The sequence below is a fragment of the Manis pentadactyla genome, chromosome 11 (genome assembly GCF_030020395.1).
Source record: "Manis pentadactyla isolate mManPen7 chromosome 11, mManPen7.hap1, whole genome shotgun sequence".
Classification (NCBI taxonomy): Eukaryota; Metazoa; Chordata; class Mammalia; order Pholidota; family Manidae; genus Manis; species Manis pentadactyla.
In genome coordinates this window covers 30,884,806-30,907,688 of record NC_080029.1, presented here as the reverse complement: position 1 = coordinate 30,907,688, position 22,883 = coordinate 30,884,806, and the positions used below count along the sequence as shown (strand labels likewise).

Sequence of the window (22,883 nt, the reverse complement as noted above, 5' to 3'; positions counted from 1 at the left end):
AAAGCGTTATTCACAACAGCCAAGATATAGAAACAACCTAAGTGTCTATCTATAGTTGAGTGGATAAAAAAGATGTATCTGTGGACACACACACACACACACACACACACAATGGAGTATTATTTAGGCATAAAAGAGAAGGAAATCCTGCCACTTGTGACAACATGGAGGGATGTTATGCTAGTCAGACAAAGACACATACTGTAAGATCTCACTTATATGTACAATTTTAAAAAGCTGAACCCAAAGAAACAGAAAACAGAATGGTGGTTGCCAGAGACTGGGAGGGTAGGGGAAATGGGGAGATGTTAGCCAAAGGGTGCAAACTTCCAGTTATAAGATGAATAAGTGTGGGGATCTAAGGTACAGCATGATGACTGTAATGAACAATGCTGTATTATATACTTGCAAGTTTCTAATAGAATAGATCTTAAAGGTTCTCACCACAAAAAAATGGGAGATTATGTGAAGTGATGGATGTGTTAACTAACCCTGTCATGGTAACCACTTTGCAATATATACGTGTACAAATCATCACATTGTACACCTTAAACTTATACAATGTTAAATGTCAATTATATCTCAATAAAGCAGGGAGAAAAAAGGGGAAAAAATGTTTTTATTGTTTTCTTCCTGAAAGTAAACTATTCAGAAGAGCCTGAACATTATTAGCCTTCTACATACACAGTGAAGAAAATGATTGAGTTCATGTTAGTGATCAGGAAAAATGCAGACTTCACTCCTCAATTTGGACTGCTAGGCCTTATAAGCAAGTTATCCTTGATTCCTCCAACAGTATACACACCCTCATTCTACTACTGTCCACAGAACTAGCTGGAACACCCGCGAGAGTAACAGGCCCTGCTGTCAGGGGCTGTAGGACGGAACCCTCGTGAGACTCACAAATCCCCAGCAGGATGACTTTGGGCAAGTCACTCAACTCTCAGAGTCACAACTCCAAGGCTCCTTTAAGCTCTAATCTTATCACTAAACACAACAGTTAAGAATGGAAACTAAAGACTATCTCTATTTTCCCCATGCCCCCTTCCTCTTGGATTCTGAAGGTTACCAGAATGCAGAAATACAAAAAAATAACGTGTCCAGATGGCATGCACACTAAAATGACAAGAGATGATGAGGTGAGACAAGAATAGACAAATCATATAGAAAAATAAAAGTCACATCTGTAGAGTGGAATCTGGGAATCTTTTTCTTTTTTCTATGAAACTTTTTCTGGTTATATTGCCGTACTAGGCATGCCAGACTGCCAAAAGACAGAAGGATTTGCAGAAAAAGTCTTAAGTTACAAGATCAGTCACAACTAGGGCCCTGTAGCCTTGCTGGTGTGGCAACAGGTCCCACCCCACCCCCAGCCCTGCCCCTGGGGATGGAAAGACAGTCCGAACCCTCGAAGCTGGGCAATTCCAGAGGCTTCTGACTGAGCTACTCCGAGGAACTCCTTCCTCTAGGGCCTAAGCTCCTAAAAAAGTTTATTAAGTGGATATATAAAATCAAGGCTTGAGGACAGCAAATGCAGCTCACTCGATAAAGGAGTTTGAGTCCATCAGAAAGGAATTAGGGACCGCAAAGGCAAGACTTCACAACAACACTGGAATTGCTGTCAAACATCTGGACTGCTATATGCAAGTCCTATACTGTTATGATTCAAGGGAGGGGAGAAGCGGGAGCAGGGGAAGATGGAAGGAAGAAAAACACCACCTCTGCTGTCAAGAATCCTACTGGGATTCCTGTGTTTTCACAGAAAAAATTATGAAAAGAGACCAAAAAAAAACCTTAATTTCATTTGCTTTTAAGAAGTAAACTTAAGGTTTAGGGTAGGAAGGAGACTGACTTTGTATATTTTTACCTTGTATATGTATTGCATTTCTAATTTTAAAAATTCTATGGTGCAATCAGAGAGAATATGACTAAAGCATTGAAAATACACAAGACATTATACTCAGAAGTAAAAGATCACAAAGTGTGGATCTCAATACTGAGGGAACTCTTCAAACTCTTGTCTAAGAGTAAGGAGCGACCAACCTCATGTACAGCCTTAGGCTAAGGCTAGCTTTGTTCTGACCCACGTCTTTGTTTATGCTATGGATGCCTTTCCTAGTACCTTCCTTCCACCTCTGTGCCTGGTGGGATGTATTGTAGCCACTGCAACTACAATAATAATGATCAATATATGGAAACCTTACGAAGTGCCAGGCACTTCACCTACTAAGAGCTTCACCTAGATTATTATATTTAATCCTCACTTCTACTCTATAAAATGAGATAGGTGGGACTATAATTCCCATTTTCCTTTACAAAAACTAAGGCACAGATGGTTTATCATTTGTTCAAGGTCCCAGATAGCAAGTAAAAGAGCCAGGATTAAAACAAAGTCTCACCCACAGCTCATGAGGGCTCATCTCTAGTGGACAAGAAGGATCACATCCTAAATGTGGGCTCTAAAGGAGGAGAGTCTGGGGACAGTTTGGAGAATGTCTTGGGACGAGGGGAGAGGTTAATGCATGGGAAAAGGCACAGTGCTAGAATCTGTGATGAGTAGACCCACAAACATTCCTTGTAGACCCACTAAGTGCTGGGCACAACCAGACTGAGAATAGCTATAGGCAATAAAACTGCTATTTGGAGATGGAAAAGGGCAATTACTCTCCAATCTCCTTCCAGAAGAAGACAGCACTCACAATAAAACCTCTTCAGCCCACCCTGAATATTTCACAATTTTAGAAGAGACTGTGCAACAAGACACTATGTTGATTTGAAGAAGCCAGGAGGGGGATGTGAAGAAAGACATATTCCCTTTGACCTCGACAGCAGACTGGTGTAGGAAAGGGAGAGAGAATATACTGCCTTCCTCCTGGGCAAAAGCATTTTAATTACCAGTTTAGAGGTCAGCAGAGCCATAAAACCAGCCAGCTGTCCCATTCAATCAGGCTAAAGGCCATAAGAAGAGGAGGCAGCATTTCTCAAGGGACCAAGCACGTGTTAAAGCAGGTCCAGAGGGAGGGAGGGGCTCAGGCACAGTTGGAAGGGCTGGTGAGGATCAAGGCCCTTCTGAGGCTTCAGCTGAAATAGATCTGCCCAGTTCAGCGGAAGCAGTAAAACTATGCTGGGCCAACTTGGGAGAAGGCAGCTCGGGGCTGCTTAAATTCCTACTACTTTGGAAGGGAAACCCCACTATATTCTGTGTATACCTAAAACAACAGGGAATAGAAAGAAGTGTCTCCCACTTGCTGGAAAAGAGGGAAAAACTGCAGCCCCATTATTGAATGTGGTTCCTATGGGACACTTGGCACATATTTCTTACCATCTTAACACTGCTTTTTTCTGTATTGCCCACATTTTACAGATGAGAATTCTGGAGCTCCAAGAGGCTAGTCACATGCCCAATGTCAGGGGCTCAAGACGTAGCTTAAATCCAAGTCTCTCTGACCCCCAAGCCAGTGTTCCCTCCATTAGACCACAGTGGTCCCCCAAACCAAGCTTAAGGGGGCAATGCTTTCTTCCCAAATCAAAACCTCCAAGTTTCCTACAGACAGCAAAAATCCTGGGGTAGTTGGGAGGGCAAGGGATGTGCAATCCACAGCTTTAACTTGTCTCATTTCAGTACCTTATCTCACCGTCACGGTCTAGTGTGCTGCACAATCTTCCTGCAAGTCTGTTAGTGAGTGGGGACAGAGGAACACAGCTCAAACTGCCCAAGTGGTATCGAGCCCTGTCCAAAAAAATCTTATGTGAATTCAAAGAAGTGGATAGCAAGCCAGAAACAAAGCTCTGAGATAAAGGATGCCCCTTGCTCAGCTCCAAGGACAGAAGTGCCACTTGACTAACTGCATCCTGCTTCCAGGGCGAAGGCTGCCCTTGGCGTACTGTGAGTCCCAGTCATGATTCATGTGACTAGAGCGCCTTCTCTCAGCAAAGCCATCTGTCATGCGCTGGGCAGCACGGTGGGAGGGGGCACCTGTGGGCTCCTGTCAGCTGCTTGCACACTAAACCGCTTGATGAAGATTCCCACACTGGGAGCTTTGGGCCCTCAAACAAGAAGCCAGGAAGGGAGGAACCTGGGTAGCCTGACACACAGATTCACACAGACCACGCGGCCACCACATACTCCCAAACACACAAGTTCACTTTTCCAGTCACATCATGTCAGTCCTGGGAAGGACCTCAGAGACCATCTCATCCAAACCTCTCATTTCACAGGAGAGGGATCTGAGGCCTAGAGAGACCCCACAATGTGCACAAGGCCGCTCAGCCAATCAGGGCCTAGGACGGCACCTGCACCAGGGTTCCCGCCACTGCCTCAGCCGTCCTCTTATCCAGATGCCCAATTTAATAAGTTCTTTATAACGGTGCTGACTCATAACCTTCTCTAGGTCATGGGTTAGTAAATGCTACAGCCCTCTCCCCCAAAAATGAACCTGAGCACATCTGCATCAGTCCCAAGGGGTTCAAGGGCACTAAGCTAACAACCCTTCCTTAAGAAAAGCAGCAAGTACGGCTCTACAGGAAGCCAATGGTGACTCCAAGGTAAAGAGATGGCCAACCTGGGGAAGAAACTGTGTTTCTCTTGACTCAACCAGACCACTGCCATCACCATTTGTGTCTGTTTCCCTGTCCATAAGAAACCTTGTGGGAATGCGGCAAAACACTAAGTCAGGAACAGAAAATCTTCTAAGAGATGTGCAGGAAAGAGACGGCCCGCTCTTGTCTTGTCTCCTTAGAGATCCCGAAGCACAGATTCTGGCCAGAGCAATGACAGTGCTGGAGGCCACCTCTGAAAGGTGGAGGTCACTACTTAGCTGTTACCAGGTTGCTTGGGGAGGGATGCAGGGAACAGAAGACATAATAATTATTTGATTTTCAAGGCAATAGTGCCTTGAATCAGATGAAACAGAGATGAAAGGGAAGCGACTAGGGAATCATCTGGAAACCTTTCAAAGAAAGCCCTTCCTACCCTGAACCTGACCCCTCACGAAGGCTGTTTTCCCCAAGCTGACAGCTCAATCATAGTCCAGAAATGCCTACCAAGATCCTTCATACAATGATCTGCTGCTCTAAGGCCCACACAGGCTCCACAGGTACCTAGATGGTGTCCAGGACCCCAAGCTACTCCCTGCTCCACTCAGGAAGCTGCAGAGAAGCCCCCAGAGTCCCCGGGGAGGAAGAGAGGGAGGCAGCACTCCGGAGCATGCATGGGAGAAAGTGGCAAACATTCCACAAAGTGATCAGTCTCCTCCTGAACCCTTCTCGGTGGCCCCCAGTCCCTCCAACCACAGGAGGGGACTATGGTGAGAGTGTCCACAGGGAATGTCAAGGCCCCATCTGCCTCCTGGGGCACCATGCGCTCACTGGGCATTTGAGTCTGCTTGTCTCCCTGCCTGGACCCACCTACCCTCACCACCTTGGCTCATCAACTCCTCCTCCTTCCACCAGATCACATCCTCAGGAGTCCTCAGGCATGTCCCTTTATTAGTCAGGCACCGTCACCTTCCTGCCCCAGCACTCACCATAGTCAAGATTTCCCCTGTAGGTCCCTCTCAATGACCCCTCAGGGAGCTCCCTGAGGGCAGGGCCTGTGTCTGTTGCCACTTACTGTTATTTTTCCAACATCAGGTGCTCAAACTGACACACGAATTGAGAACCACCTTTCACAGGCAACAGCCATGCCCCAGGGAACAGAGAAAAACAAGGTTCCCAGGCAAAGTTAAGGACCTGAGAGATGCAATGCAACCTGAAGATCAGACCTCCTGGCCTCGCCAGGTTCTCCTGCTGAGTCACCTTCACCTGGCTGGTTGTTTGCTTCATTTCAGCTTTATTAATGAATGTATTGATTTTGACTGCAGAACAAGTCTCTGTACCCATGGGTAATGCTACCCATCAACTAAACATAACACTCTGGGCCATGCCTGGTGGCTGCTAGCTAACCTCGGGTTTAGCCTCCTCCAACCAATGGAGAAATCCAATTCGTTGAGCACGTGTACGCTTTTGCCAAGACAAATCCCCAAAACACGTGTGTCATCCTCCAACTCTCTGTAAGAGGGAACTTGTAGCAAAGAACCACAAAGACCAGAAAAAGGGAGAATAACAGGGAGAAGGATCAAAAGGACCTGAGGTAGGGACCGCTGGAAGCATCTCATTTGGGGATGCATTCATGAAGCATAGAAAAAGTCATTCTGCACCTCTCAAAAAGGACTGGGAATGTGGTTCTCTAGCTGATACTTGCTGCCTATCAGACCCATCCCAGGAATGTTTTGTAGTTATTTTATCTCTTATGGGAAACACTGCTTTTACAGCTACTCCTCATCCCTTTCTAGGCAAGTCCTTTCTGTCACACTGCTCCTGGCCAGGATGCCTGCACCTTAGTGCTTCATCCTTAAGGCAGGAATGCGCTCTACCTCAGTGTATAGGAGCAAGGACACTAGAGCAAGCATGGCCAGTGCTCAATGCATGTGCACTCCAGGCTTGGGACCTTAGAGCCGGCCTGAGGCCAAGGGCACAGTGGAAGCTCTGTCCTCCTCACACTTGAAGAAAGCAGGTCTTCCATTTCGTTACCTTGTAAACTGTGATGAAGGCTGGAAAGCGAAGCACACATGAGCCCAGCACAGTGGGATGGGTGCTGCTCGGGCCTTCAGCTGCAAGAAGAGCAGCCAACCAAACAACTCAACAGAACGAGAAAGGACACTGTGAGGAGCATGGCAGGGAACTCACAAGCCAGGAAGGAAAGCAACACAGGACAGAACAGACTGGCAAGTGGATCCAGGCACACAGGGTACTGGAGGTTCCAGCTAGACCTGGCAGCCTGAGGCTGGCTGCAGTGGGGACATCAGCCAGGCAGAGTCATTGGGGGTTGGTGCCCTCGAAGGGTGTGGAGAAAGGGGCATTAGAGGTTGGTAATGAATGCCACACATGGCACATGTAACAGGTTGGTGAACTTAGATGTCATGCAGTAGCAAGGGCCTTTGGGTGAAAAGATGGTAAGGAGGAACTTCCATACAAGTGAGACATGAGGGAAAGCCTCTGATGAGAGAAGGGGATTTCCACATTTTAAGATCCTGAAGCAGACCAGTTCAACTGATAACTTCATTCACTCATTTGTTTATTCATTCACATGTTCAGAAGCTAGAAACAAAAGTTTATGGAGACCCAGGGCATGCTCCTGAAATCACAGCCAACAAAACAGGATGCACGTTGGCAGAGGGCTGCAGGCCAGCCCAGGATTTGGTTTTGTTTTTCGAATGGCCTGTGTTGGGTGAAGCATATGCATTCACCATCATTCCCACCAAGCAACAGTTCATACCAGCTGTTTCACAAATTGACTGACTCTGATTGGAAGGCATGTGAGCTCACAACCACTGGACTAGCAGTGGTTACCCGTTTACTCTGGTCCTGTTACCCAAATAGTTTTTTTATCTCCCATCAGGTAATATGTGTTTGGCACCAAATGACTCCTTGGCACTGAATACAGTGATGGGCTATTGTGAAGGAGAAGCAGCCAGGACGGAGTTCAGCACAGAAAAACAGGTAGGGTTTGGCTAGGCAGAGAGACAAGGCAAGGGTATCCCTGAAAGAATGTACTCCAGGGGAAAGAGGAAACCAGCCTGGTGCAAGGGGAAAGTGCCTTCAGAGGCAGAAGAGGAAGATGAGACAGCAAAAACCTCGTGAGAAGTTTAAGTTGTCATCTGAAAAGAGGAAGGCAGGTGTGGTTAATCCCGAACCAAATCCAGCCCACCGCTCCCCTCTGCTCTCTCAGCGATGAAGGTAAGAATGAGTTTACCATACACACATTAATGAAACATGGATGCTACAGCTCTGAAATGAGAGTATTATTATTCCTAATTATAGACAACTAAAGCACTATAGGGCCATATGGAATAATGTAGGCAAAAACCTCGCTGCCCCACAGCAGTGTCCGGGTGGTAGTGTGATGATTAGGAACACGGGCTGAGGAGTCAGACCTGGGCTCCAAGTTGGGTCTGACAACTGGCAGTGAGATCCTACAGATTTGGCTGACCTCTTCTGGGCCTCAGTTTCCTCATTTGTAAAGACATTCATACTCTACTCTGTAGTCCACTGTGAGAAGTTAACTGAGAGTCCACTTTATGCTCAGACAGTGCCTGACCGAAGGAGAGCACTCCCTGAACACTTGCTATTGTTGTTACATAAGCTTTGGTTTAGCAAATACAGTACACCTAAATAGTGGAAGACAGTGCAATCTTTAACTATACTGCAGTAGATTGTTTATTTACATAAGAAAGTGTCACCACATGCCAACAAGTTGGGGATGAGGAAAGTATGCTAGAGCAACATGTTCATTAGGATTTCCTGTGTCCTATTTAGGGACAAAAATAAATATGCATACATGTAAAAATTGAAACAACACATAATGCTTTTACCTCTATGTTCTTCTGCATTTTCTAAGAGGAGGAAAGAAGTTATCTAATAACAAAATAAAACTAGTAACACTACTTTCACTTTGGGTAAGGCTTTTCATTTTCCAAAGCTTTTTTTATATGATCTCATTTTTACACTAATTTAATTTTCAATGGCCACTATTAAACTGTTATTTTGCCAAATGCTTTAAGCCTGAAATCTATCTATCTACCCTCAAAAGGACAAACTTTCCACTGAAAGACTATCTTTCACTAACACCTTTGCTAGCAATCAAGTATGGCTGACTTTCCCCAATCTAATGGAGCAGACACATAAAATCCCATTTTTATAGTCAGGGCTTTTTACAAGTAGTTTTAAGAAGTGATATTTAAGTTAATGATGCAATGTGGGAAAGGAGTATAAACCATTAGTTAAATCAGGGGTTTGAGGCACATGGCCAGGGCCTGGCTAACCTTGTTCGGCCCTATGATGCTAAATATCTGAGATAACAGATGCATGTCCTGCACTATGATTCCATGGTGAGACTGCCAGCTGCTTCCCCTCCAGCCATACTCTCCCTCTTCCTGGGTAACAGACACTGATTATTAGCTGGGCTCACTGCCACCCACAATAAAATCCTCCATCTCCCAACCCCTCTTCTGCACTAGCCATGGCTATGCAATTACATGCTGGCCAATTAATGCAAGCAGCTTTGTTGTGCTGGACTTCTGGGAGGTTAACTCAGCCAACCACAGGAGCACCTTTTTCTGTGCTCTGTCTTTCCTGCTTCTGACCTGTTACTGGGACCAAGTAACTGGCATTTCAGCAGCCATCTTGGACCGTAAGGTGATCCTGAGGATGCAAGCTAAGTTCTGGGAAGACGGAGTGAAAACCAGGGGCCTGTGTCCCTGATCACACTGGGTAGATGCCCTAAAACCCTTCATACTTCTTTTCAAAGACAAATGAATGTACACCTTGATTTAGCCACTGCTATTTTGTTTTGTTTTGTTTTTTTAGCTATGTGCAGTCAAACCTAAGCTTATTGCAGATAAATATCTACAAAGGATGCTATGTGCTATACATGTTTCATTGCCAATAAACAGCACAAGACTTTAAGGGATTAAGATAACAAGCATTTTAATAAATCACTTTTTCACTGAACCTTTTTTAACAGCTAGATATTTATCACCAACTAGTTTCTCTTCCGCACAAAGTTAGCCCCCATATATACATACTCTTTTCTGTAGTGGTTCAAAGCCAAGTAACACATATAATTCATAGAATTCTGTCCTCACATGACAGTGACAAAAATCCAGCTCTCTAGAAGGCCTAATAAAAAACAAGGGAAACAGACCAGCATCCCCAGGTCTGCAAAGCACAAAGAGTTATGACTATCCAAGCGGAGGTAAAGGAGTAGCATAACATTTCTGAATGATTTTCAAGTCATGTACACACAGCAACAGAGTAAGAACGACACTGTCATCAAGCCTCATACTGGATATATACAATCCCAAGCAGACAGCCTCCCACAAAGGTCAAGGAGCTACTTCAACTCAGACGTGAGATTTACAGCAGGCATCGACATCACCACCAAGCACGCGGCCAATTGGACTGTGCATCTGATGAGGTCCTTCAAGATGATGCTTTATGTGGAAGTCCAACTCCTGCCACAATATGCTACATCTGAGGGGTCGCCCGTCAGCAATCCTAAAACCCACTTAAGAACAAAGAAAGGAGCAGGGCTTTGACTCTTGGAGGATAAAATGACATTCAGGTCTCTTGTCTTCTCCTACAAACAGCAGAACCTTGGTAAGTTAGCTTTTCCTTCACAAAAGCCTGGACTTCCAAACACAAATCTCACATAAAGTAAAATTTTGTATTTACACCCAGATTTAAAGCTTCCTAGAGGAAGTTGTTATTAACTTTTGCAAGTCCATCATCCTAGCTCAAGTTTTAAATGGGCTCAGTTACGCCAGATTAGAGAACTTTCCCTAGTTTTCCCAACATAGTGAGGATATAAGAAAATTCAGTTTCTGTATCACATTTTCTACCAATACATCTTATTCTTACTCCATCACCCAAAGCAATACCTAGGAAGAAATTTCTTTGAAAATGGGTCACCAAAGGTTTTAGTTTATTCAATATACCTAAACAACAGAATTCTGGAGGAGGGATGGGAATGATTATACGGGTAAAGAGAGAGAAAAATGGCAGAAAGGAAACCAGATTTTATTTTATGGAACTTAAATCCTTCACATGCATTTTATCTAAAATACATATCTAATCTTCCATACTCTCACATGGCTGAATTCTTCTGTTATGAAGGGGGAAGAAGGTGCCACAAGTAGAGATAAGGGTAATAAAGGCTATTTTAAAGTAAATTGGAAAGTATATGTATATAAATATAAACCATATATGCTTTAAAAATGTCTGAAAAGATATGCCAAATGGAATAGGTACACTCCCTGGAGGAAAACATTATGGGTCATCTTCCTCTTCTTTATGTTTATCTAAGTTAATGTTTGTACAATAAAAACACTACCTATATAATTTTTTAATGTATTTTTTAAAGTAAACAGATTCACAATAGCTTCAACAGAAAAATAAGCCACATGTGGAACAGCTCAGAACAAAACAGAGTCTGAAGGATTTCTGGGCTCAAAACTGAAGGACATAGAGAGAGTAAAGTTCCTGAGGCCCATGCCACTCCAAAGTCCTAACAGCCCCCTCTCTGGATGGATGCTCAAAGTAATTTTAAGCATATACTGTTTTAGCAAGTTATATCCTCTCTACCATGCTGTATAAGCAAGAGAGAGGACCAATTACTATGCAAAAGCAGCATATGCCCAGTGCCTGGGTATTCAGCCAAGGAAAGAGACTGACGTTTCTACCAACTCACCATTTAATTATGTCTAACACTTGCTTTACAATCCAGTTTATGGATTCTGGATGTTTAAAAAACAGTTACTTCTCAGTTCCCTGCTATTAAACACTAGGTAGTTACAATTAGTTAACAGCACCCCTAGGCTATCAGGAGGTCTGTAAAAAAATAGGCATGTCTTACACTCCAAGTTGACATTGTCTCCTGCCAATCAGCCTCACAGCTTAAACAACATGCCTGCTCTTCCTTATAGCCCCTTTCTCTGGTGGGCACCTCAAGTTGGGGCATTAGGTACAAATGCAAACAGGTGGTATAAGTCTCCTTTACCTGCTGGTCTATCAAAAGCAAATTGCTTTTGTGATAAGAGACACATTTCCCTCAAGTGGAAAAATAAACCTGTATGTTTTCTCGTACAGTACATCAGAATTACACACTACCAATCTTGCCTGTTAATATGACCTCAGAATTATCCCAAACACCCCAGGTGCCTCGCTCTGCCCTTCCTAAACCAACTTTTCTTGGCATTCTTTTCACCCCTACAGCTCCACTCAGGATGGAATGGCTTTCTGCAAAGAGTTTGCTGCCCACTAAGGGTCCGTTAAGAATCCACTCCAACTGAAGCCACGGACTGAGTCTGAAACTGCTCCTAAGGCCTCCAGCCCCACCTCATAATACTCACTGTTGCTGGACTTAAGGTCACGGTGGATGATGGGGACAATTGCCTCATCGTGTAAGTAGTTCATCCCTCTGGCGATCTGCACGGCCCAGTTAACCAGGATGTCCGGGGGAATCCTTTTCCCAGATAACACTCTATTCAAAGGCCCTCCACGAGCAAACTCCATGACCAAGCAGAGGTTGGGTTCCTTCAGACACACTCCCCGAAGGGCGATGATATTAGGGTGCTTCAGCATGGCGAAGAGCTTGGCCTCCTGGCGAACATTCTCTATGGTCTGGCTGATGTCCTCATCGGGGTCATGGCGAGCTGCTTTCACGGCGACCTCATCTCCTATCCAGAAAGCACGATAGACCTTCCCAAATCCCCCAATGCCAATAATCTCTTCCAGGGTTAACTCTGCAAAATCAATCTCAAACACTGAGAAAGAGAAGAAAAAAAGAAGTAAGTCCAGTATATTGTGAAAGCACCACTTAATCACCCATTTACCCAGATGGATAAACACAGCACGCTATCTGTTCACTTGGCTTTTCTGTCTTTCCACTATAAAATAAACTCCATAAGGGCACGAAATGTGATTGACTTACTTTCTGTGGCATTATCCTTAGTGACTAGCACATAGCAGGTATTCAATAAATATTCATGAAATAATTTCCACTTGGAACATCATGCAGAATCTTGTACCAAGATCAACTATTTTAATTAAAGGAGACATTGGGGGAGATCATTTTTATAAGACTTATTCAGATTATATTGTGTAGTAGGTGGTGAGAAGCATATAGCCCAAGGACAGGGCAGACACACAACAACCAAATCATAGTATGAAAGCTTGCAGCACTATGATCAGAAGGTTAGGAAAATGAACAACTCTTACCATGGGACAGGGATAAGGACGGTTGGGTAAGAAAAGGATTCTCAGGGAAGGCAACATTTGAAATGGGCCCTAAAGAATGAGTTGTAGGAATCTCAGCAGACAGTGAAGATCAGAGAGGAGGACAATCCACGCAGAGGGAAGGTCATGAGCAAGAACATGGGGTATAAGAACATAGGGCATATTAGGAACTTCAGGGAGTCCAGTGTGACTGGATTATATGCATTAGGATAGAAGCTGATGCTCAAAGCCTTGCTGGGGTCTGCCAACTCATGAAATGTTTCTAAAGCCATTCTGAGGGGCGTGAACCTCTGCTGTCAATGATAGGAGTCATGTATCTTTAAGAAGGAGAATGTTGTTAGACCTGTGATTTAGAAAGGAAGCCACCTCTGGCAGCCATGTGGGTACAGCCTGAAGGACAGAGAGCCTACAGCCAACGGAACCACTAAGGAGGCCACTGCAATGACCCGGGCATATGAGCACAAGGGTCTGAACCTCAGCAGCAGTGAGAAGGGGGAGTACAGAGGAAACTGGGAGGCTTTCAAAACTTGTTTCTTCCAGGACCCAGTGACTAAGATGCACAGGAAAGGAGCCTCATGGAGCCATCCTGCTCCAGCAGTCATCTGGGCCACATCTCCATCCCTGAGGCCCCTGCCACCACACCCACCACTCAACCTCCTTCCCAAATCCAGAGTTTGACCCTGTGGTACTCGATCATATCTTCAGCTCTGTCCAGAAAGGTTTCCACGGATAGATGATAACAGCAATGAATGATTATAAATCTTGGGCTAGATATGGTATTGCTATATAAGTAAAGTGCTATTTTATGTTTCTCTCATGAAAACCCTGTTCTCTATCTTCTCTCTCTCTTTGTCTTTAGCTGGCTGACTCACACTCATCCCTCAGGTCTCAGCTTAAACATCAATTTCCTAAAGGAACTTTTCTTAACCCCTGACTAAACAAGGTCGGGCCCCCATCAAGCAGTCTCTGTTTGGCAAGACTCAAAGGTTTTAATTACTTGTTCAATGTCTGCCCACCTGCTAGATTGCAAGATCCACCAAGGCAGATTCTGTCTGCCTTATTCACCCCTGTACTCATCATGCTGAACATTTAGTAGGTGCCCAGTAGACAGTGAAGTAAAATGGAGAAAAAACCTATCTCAGGAGGAAATACACCAAACTCAGATCTGAAAAAAAAAATCAAATTGGATCTCCTGATACAAATACAGAGAGTCATACTTTGCTAACAAACTATGAAAACAAAGATATATTTCTGAACTTTTGGCAAGACCAAAAGAGGAACTGCCCACTGCTGGGTGTTCACTTTCTTTTTCAGCCAACTTCATCATGCCTCCATTTTCCACTCAGATGCGGTGGTACTCAAAGCTCTACTGTTGCTTGATTATAGTACTTCTTCTACCTAGGGCTCACAATTTAATGTAACTCTCAAAATGCATGAAGGAACTCAGGAAAAGTTAGTTGGACTATCTTTAGGTATACAAAAAGTATAGCCCATCTTGGCCTCCAAAGTTCCAATTGTTTAAGCTTTTCACCTTATCTAGCACTCTTCTTGAAGAATAAGTGGTGTGGCAGGTACTGGAACTAGCAATCAATGTCCATTCTGAAATCCTTCTAGCATTCTTTTCATTACTACAGAAGCCAGAGAACTAAAAACTACATTTCCCACACTTCCTGACAGCTAGAGTTATGGTTCTGCCAATTAGATGTACAAGATTTGGAAGGCAGAGTGAGATGGAGATTCTTGCTGCTTCTCCTGGCAAGCATGGCTGCAGAGAAGTGCATTTTTTTCTGCAACAGCATGTCAGTGTCCAGTCATTAGGTCTGTAGATGTGGAAAGGAATGTTGCAATGCCAAGTGCTTGCCTAATCTCTGGACAGCAACTACAGCAGGGTGTTCTCGAAGTTAGCAGCTTCCCTGGCAATTGCTGATTCTGTACCTTCCCAATTAGAGAAAGGGTAGCTTGCCTGGAAGGCCAGGCCTGCAATGTTCTTGGTGTTGTTCCCATAGGTTCAGCTGACAGCCCTTTCTCACTGCCCTTCCAACAATTCTGTAAGCATCTAATTTCCTGTGTGAAACCACTTTCAGCTTAAAAATACCTTGAGTGTTTCCAGGTCCTAAAATGAATCTCAACTGATTACTAATTCTTGCCTTATCTCATCTACATGAATAAGAAAAATATGCCTATGTTAAAGAGAGATTAGAAACCCTCTTAGAGAAATATTTAAGTTATGTTAGCAGTCTCCTCAGTCAGGACCGAAGGAGCATTCATTTTTTTCCTATCAACTTTACACTGATGAAAATATAGGCCTATTTAACCAATTTGCATTTATACATCTTATTTCCTCAACTAAGTATCTGAATTCTCCTTAAGAGAACTAACTGGTATTTTCTCCTGTACCCTTCCTTCTTTCCTCTGGTCTGAAGCATAGTTGTGAACACAAAGGAGGTGTTAAATATTTATTTAAGTGTATGAGGTTTTAAAAGAGGTGATTCTGAGCGACAGTGCTGAAAGGACAGCTCCTCAGATGGCATTTCACAGAAGATAGAAGACCTCTGTGGGTAGAACTTAAAACTCTCAGGTTCTTGCTACTTAGTTAAGGAAATATTATGATCAACCTTGAAGAAAAGTACATCTTACAAGCAGAGAGAATACAGAATGGTGGGAGTTTGGGAGAAGGTGATTTTTTCTCCCTTTTGTGTGAAGAAGTCCCTTCAAGCAGGAACTAGAACTTCAGTTGCAGCTGGGAGGATGTGGGGCTCTCCTTCCCTCCCCCATCCAGTCAAGACCTGGTTTTAAGTAAGAATCAGGTCAAACTGCATTCAGCACATTTTTCAGTTTCTATGGGAGGAGATATTTCCAGGAATATCAGAAACAAAACCTTATTTCTTTCATTTTAAAAATGTTATTCTATCTCAATTGTATCCTTGGAAACTAACTGAGAGGCACATTCTGGTGGGTTTTGAGCATGTGAATGGTATGTACCTCACTCATTTAAAAATCCTAAGTACATCTGAAAATACAACCTTATATTTCTAGTGGATGCAAGAAAAAAAAAGGAAAATACTAATAATCTTAATTTATGCTCCACCTGAAAATAAACAGAATTCTCCTGTAAGAGCAGCTTTTTTTAAATACCTAGGATTACATATCTCCCAAGAAGATAAATTTGGAACTGCACATTTTCATCTTTCACTAAAAAAAGATGGGCGAGCTCCTGGGTTATTTATATTTGTCAGCCCCATGGAGAGCTAAATTCTACCTACACTGGAGGGACTAAAGGCACAATATAAATGTTAGATGATTTCTAATATCGCTTATATATTTCTTTGTCACAAGACTTTGTAATCTCCCTATCTTATGTTTTGAATTAAGTTTGAAAAAAACCCTTCATTTTGAAAACCAATATTTAAAACTAAACCTGAACATTGTTACTTGACTTAGTGTCTTCTACTCACCATCTAATATCACAATTCATGCCCCAGAGGGGAAGTTCAAAAGGGCAACTGGGGAAAAGTTGTCAGTAGCACAATTTCATTCCAAGTCTGTGGAAACAAGGTTGTCAATCACCTTTATTTTCTGGGTGACACTAACTGAACTGATGATACAGCATACAGATCAGAGGCACACCTGTCAGGTACTTCTGACTTTCGTTTTTACCAAGGCACTGCACTGAAATTACATATTTACATCACCAACCTCCTTTATGTGTGTCTTATAAACATTTCCTCATCTTTTTTCTTTATCCCAGGTTTTTAACACAGTATCTATCATGAGATATTCTAATTGGTTTTTGATTGGGATAAAATTTCCTGAATTATCAAGAATTAATTTCAGTCAAGATCAGCATTCCTGGTGTGGCTAAATAAAATAAGTTGCCAGGATCTTCAAATGCCATGTTCTTCAAGTCAGTTCTATCAATAAGCACTGTGTACTTCCTACTTTCCCATCATCTGAGTTCTAAGATAAAGGATCTACTCTATCCAAGGTAACTTTTGTTCCAATACAGACGAAGTCCTAAGAAAAAGGAGCTCTCATGTAGTAGTACACTGTGGTAATGCCTGGCTTTCTGCAGATGGGATCTTCCAGCCTAAGTCATATTCACTTCTGACTGCTCTGATGACCCAGAGCAGAGACATTAAAGAAACTGAGTTCCTGCTCATAAGCCTTACGTAGCTCTTCTACTCCAACATTAGCTATCCCTGAAAAATAAATCACAATGTATCACCGGAAAAAAACTCAAAATATGACTTTTGTTTAGAGCCACACTGTTTTTAACATGCCAGGCCAGTCTCCCAATATTTCTTGCAATATGTAACCAAGTTCACCTTCAACACTATTTCACACACTATGCTAGGATCGACAGCTCTCATCTTCCCAGTACTAGAGCCCAAAAGATTTAACACCTAGGAATAATTTAGAGTAATTTGATGCCTCCAGACATTATAAAGATAAAAATGTAGAAGGAGGAAGTTTTAAATTGAATAAGAGGGAGAAACAGGGAATTAAAGAGCTGAACATCAATTTGATAGTCAAAACACTACTAAAAAGAAGTAGAAAAACAAGGAAACAGACTGATTTTAAAATTCAGTGATAATATTTAAAAAATCTAAAGATAAAGTAACACAATTATTCAGGTGAAAATAAGTTACAAGTCCAGAAAGATAACTGATACAAATGAAATTTTAAAACTAAATGTCTAAAGTCCGCCGTTGGTAATAATGTTTTTAACCAACTAAAATGCAAAGCACACAAAATATGGAATAAATAACAATAAATATGTATTAACAATACCTTTTTAGTAGGGAAGAAATTATGGAAACTCTCAAATAAGCTGCACAAGGAGATATTTACATCTTTCTTCTAAAAGCACCTAGCATAATTGCATAAGGGATTCTAGTGACAATTTAACTCCTTTAAAAAAAAAAGGAAATTTCATTACAGGATGTGAAGCAAGGGGCTCCTGGGAAAGTGGTGAAAACCAGGACACTGGAAGAAAGGCCCTTGGAAGGACCCCTGGGCATGGTCCTCCTGAGATTTGGCAAATACCAAATTTAGGCAAGGATGTAGGGTGAGAAAAAAGGAGAAAATGTATTGCCTTAACAGCCAGGGTGCCAAGAGTCTGGGATGTAGACACTGTACCTTGTGCTTCTGATCTCTCATGTCGGAACGACATACTTTCCCCCACCCAATCATTTCTCTACCCATCACTTGCTTCTAAACACACACACACACTTCTTAGCACATTATTCAGTGAAACTACTAAAGGTACAACTTCTGAGACCCAGGATTAGGATCCAAGAAATCAACACATTTCAGACACTTCAGCCTTGAGTTCACGCAGGCTTCAGGGACTAGTGAGCCAGCCCAGCCCAGCGGGAGACACCCCTATCTCCTTCAAAGCAAATGCCTTTAAGGGGCGGGGACAGACGATAGAACAGGTCGGAAGGGTCCCTAATTTGGGGACTAAGGTTACGACAGAAACCACCAGCTTGAGTGAAATCCGTTCAGATGTACCGGCGGGCGGGACAGTGGGAAATGAGGGAGATTTTCATGCTGGGGCTTCAGAATGTGGAAGCCAGAAGCTGCTGCTGAGGTGGTCAGATGAAGGTTAAGAAAGAAGCCTGAGGTTCCAGGGAAGGCCTGCGGCGTCTCTACCTAAGGCAACGCACCCACCAAAGCCCCTACAGACCGAGCTGGCGCGCCCACAGGTCAACCATTCCCCACCCGCAAGCTGGCCCTCCAGGAAGGATATCCTCCCTCCACGAGCACCCCCAGGTCTCCATCATGCCTCCCTCCTCGCCGGACTCCGGGGCCCCGCCTTCGCCTTACACTGAATGGGCGGGTAGCAACTGGGGTCTTCGCCGCCGGGCTGGCAACGACTGGAGAAGGCGCTGCGCGGGGTCACGTAGTTGCTGGGGAAGATGCCCACCCGCTGGTTCAGTTGCCCGGTCCACCAGCCCTCGTCGCCGGACACCTGCGAGTCCTTGGATAGCACCTCCACAACGTCGCCCAGCCGCAGGGTCAGCTCGTCCTCTCCCGCCGCCTCGTACTCGAACACGGCCGTCCAGTAAGGCAGCGGCGCGTCGGAGCCCAGCTCCCCAGTGGCGGCCGCCGCCTCCTCCTCCTCTTCCTCCTCCTCCTCGGCCCCGGCCCCCGCTCCATCCTCCCCCGGCGGGGCGACAGCGGCGGCGCTCGCCAGGCAGCCGAGAAGCGCTCTGGAGGGCTCCATGGAGCGGCCGATCCATAGGGTGCGGGGCTGTCGCCGCCCGCAGGAGCCGCCGCCGCCTATTGTTCATGCGGCTCTGCAGAGCTGGAGGGACCCCTTCTCCCGACGGCGGCCGCAGGTAGGGCCCGGGCAGGAGGGCGGGGAAAGCCGGCTCGCTGGGGCCGGCGCGGCGCGGCGACAAGTGCGCCGAATGCAAGGGCTCACCGCAGCATGGGGGCGCGGCGAGCCGGAGCCTCCGTCTTCTCGCTCGCCCGCGGGGCGGCCTGGCCACCTCCGCTGCGGGTACCTGCTCGCGCGGCCGGTGCCCGCTGCCGACCGCCGACCGCCTCTCCCCTCTCGGCGCCGCGCCCCGCCCCAAGCACCGTCCGCACGCCCGGGACCACCTGACGCGGGCCTGGCTCCGCCCCAGCCCTGCGGACCCGAGGAGGCGGGGCCGCCCGGCGCCGGGCCCGCCCCCGCGCCAGCCCGTCTCCCCATTGGCGGCCGCGGACCCAGCCTCAGGTTCCTGCCTCCGTGGTTGGGGCAGCCCGGCCAGCCACCCGGCCCTCGCCTCTCGTCCCCTGCGCCTGCGACACCCGCCCCTCGCCCCCGTTCCGCAATTCCCCCCCAGCTCCGCCCCTTTGTGCGGACTTTCTCATTCTCAAAGCCCAGGTCTACCCATTTCTCGCTCCCATTGGTCTGCGGCAGCTCCAACCATTGGTCAGCGGTACCTGTCCATTTCCTGCGAGAGTTCAACCCCTCCCGGCAGAAGGAGGCTGCGGCTTCATTGGGTGTTTGTCGAGGTCTGGGTGGGTCCTGAAAGGTAAAGCGGAGCCTTCATTCAGCCCAAAAAGGTTCCTGGAGGCTGCTGCTGTAGTTTGCTCTGGATGGGGAGGGGCTCCATCTGGCAGCATCTGTGTTCTTGATCCTAAAGTGAGCTTTTGAGAGTGAGTTCAGGAGAAGTGAGCTGGGCTGCACTCCCGGAGCTTTTTCTTCCGCACCTTTTTCTTACAATTCGATTCTCCTCTCGGTGCCACTGCCGTAGTTCCAACCAGGTGGGTCTGCTTCCGCTCCACTCGTCTGAATTGCACCCCACCCCCACCCCAACTCCGAAAACCTTCATCCCCTCTTTAGATGTTCTTTAGAAGAACACTTGAAACAGTTCTCGCCCTTGTGAAGCCTTCACCCAGCTTGCCCATTCCCAGGTTCCTGTAGAAATTCCAATATTGTCAATTTTTAGAATTCAGAAACGCGGGAGACCAGCCTGCTAGGGCTTCAAACTAAGGCTGGGAAAGATAGTGGTGAGGTGGGCTTGGTCTGAGGGTGCTTGGGGGAATTGCACTAAGGATCGTGGCGACATATGTAGAAATCAGATGAACAGCCAAAGCAGACTATACATATAAGCCGATGCTGCTACCGTTCATGATCAAGGGCCCAACTTTTCTACATCCTCCATTTCTCAAACATTAAGAAAGAATGAGATAGGTGGCCCCTAATATTTCTCTTCTGCTTTACCCCTACCATAGCAATGTAGACTTCCAATGAGAAAGTTCTCTGACATTTCAAAACAAGTCAATCCTGAAAAATCTAGCCCAATCTCTACAAAACTGTTACTTTTTCCCCTTCAGTGGTAGAAATAGATACGATTCATTTAGCAAGAGTACTTTGTTTCACTTTAGTTTGGGGTTGTTAGACAAACTAGAGACAGTGGGGCAATTTGAAAAGATAACTGGGGCTGGCATCTTCTGCTCTGCCCCCACCAGCTGCATGACCTTGGGCAAGTATTTAACATTGTAGTACAATCTGCTCATCCTTAGGGGAGCAGAATATGTTCCTGTAAGCTAGGTATTCTGTGGTTTACATATGAGTATGGCTGCACTGTATACCTAGGCATTCCTCACATCTACGGCCTTGATAAAGAGAGGTAAGACTGCTGTTCTGAAGATCAGATCTTGAGAAAGGACTTCTGCGTAAATGCTCTAAGACAGTGTTCAGATTCTTATTGTGCATAGGATAGTGAACTGGAAAAGATATGGATGAGTCTTTGAGTAAATTCTCTAGGTTTTGTTCCCCCTAGAACAAACTATTCCATCCCAAGCAGAAGAGAGCAGGACAGTAAAAGTAGAGATACTCTGTGTTTTTTAAAAGACTAAGAAAAAAGGTTTGCTTGGTAAAATTTTAATTTGGAGGGAAAAGAAATTTTAGAAATGGATAGACATACATGCAGAAATAGAAACAGAAAAAAAAACCCAGAAAGATACAGAGAGAATTGTCAGCAGTAGAGCTCTTTGAAGTAGTACAATTATAAGAAATTAGGCAATTTTATTTAACAGTTTTATGGATCTCTATTCCTCCCCCATCCAGAGAAGAGGAAAAAAAGTCCTTGATCTCTACCAGTAGGAAAATTAGAATTTCAATCTTTAATACCATAATACCGTAGCCTGTGTTTAGGATGTCATAAAGAGTCATTCATCAAATATTTCAAGAAGCCATTCCGTAAATATTTGTTGAATGAATAAGTACTTCAAACAAGAGATCTTTCAGGCTAAAGCTGTGCAGCAGGGTTTCGTAGAAGAGACGAAACCAGTGCAGGTCCTGGAAGGAGACTGGCTAAAGTCGGGGACATCCTGTGTTCAGGAGCAGAGGGAGAGTACAGAAACAGGCACAGAGGTGGGGAAGCAGGAGCAGGCCTGTCTGGGGAGAAGAGAAGAGAAGGGACTCTGAAAATAGGTTGAGAACACCTTGCAATCACTTGATTCATGCTAATAATTATCTAATTGATTATTTGTAATTATTTAGTGTCCAGTTTGTTCACCCTAAGGGCAGGGGCCCATCTGACTGCTTCTCTAGCACCTAGAGATTGTCTAGCATGTAATTAACTCTCAGTCCGTATTTATGATTGAATGACTGACTTGAACACCAGGCAAAGAAGCCTGGGCTTTGTTTAGCAGGTAAAAGGTTATCACTGAAAGCTTTTGCACAAGGCTGCAAGGTGGCCAATGTCACTGTCACTGAGGACTAGAATAGATGAGGAGTGTACAAGGAGGGGCTTAAGTTGCGCATGGAAGGATATATGCAACTTGATCACTGGGGAATAGAAAACATGGAAATGCAAATTAATGTAATGGATAGCACTATGGGAAATACCAGCTTGAGAAGAGGAGAGTGCAGAAGGGAAGTAATGGGAAATAAAGTTGACTAAATAAGAGAAGTGTAAATTGCAAGACTTTGGAAGCCAGGTGGAATGACCAAGATTTCACCACTCTTAATTTCTTGAGCTAGCATTGACAAATGTCACCCCGAAAAGGACCATCTTCTCTACCACACCAAAAAATAGAGTGTAAGTCAGGGAGCAAATAATAGCAATCGGTGCCGCAGCTTGGCACGAGACTTAAGCCAGAAGATCATGATTTATCCTGGGTCTGCCCATTAAAAGCTTTGGGTAAGCTGCCTGTTTGAATCTCAGTTTCCTCATTGTTAAGCAGTCAGGATGATAGAAACTGCTTTTTCTAGAGGTTTATGGGATTAAATGAGACAAGTCATGCAAGAGCTCTGAACATGCTGCTTAGCACCCACTAAATATTCAATATATTTACTGGCTTCTTTCCCCTGGCCAGCACCCTCATCCTTTAATGCCACCCTAGAAAACTGCAAAGGCTTCTTGACAGGGAGAAAAACTAGGATTTCTCCCCTTTAAAAAAAAAAGAAGAGAGAGAAAAGGAAGAACAGAAAGAAGGAAGGGGGGAGAGAGGGAAGGAGGGAGAAAAAGAGATGAAAAAGGAAGAAAAACAGGCAGCACGACTGATGGTTAGAGCTTGAGGCCTTGGATTCTGACTGAACTGCC

At 44.8% G+C, this 22,883-nt stretch overlaps 1 protein-coding gene across 3 annotated transcripts in view; it reads right to left on the bottom strand.

Moving 5' to 3' along the window:
* MAP3K9 (mitogen-activated protein kinase kinase kinase 9) overlaps window positions 1-19,393 on the bottom strand; it is a 77,449-nt gene extending 58,056 nt beyond the window's left edge. The window contains exons 1-2 of one of the 3 annotated variants that reach the window (XM_036913330.2): window positions 18,664-19,393; window positions 11,949-12,362 (exon numbers count right to left, since the gene is read on the bottom strand). In XM_036913330.2, the coding sequence (XP_036769225.2) occupies window positions 11,949-12,362; window positions 18,664-19,063 (814 nt within the window). In that variant the 5' untranslated portion in view covers window positions 19,064-19,393. The remainder of the gene's footprint in view (window positions 1-11,948; window positions 12,363-18,663) is intronic. The other 2 variants (XM_036913331.2, XM_036913332.2) reach the window with 2 other exon arrangements.
* Between the last annotated feature and the right edge of the window lie 3,490 nt (window positions 19,394-22,883).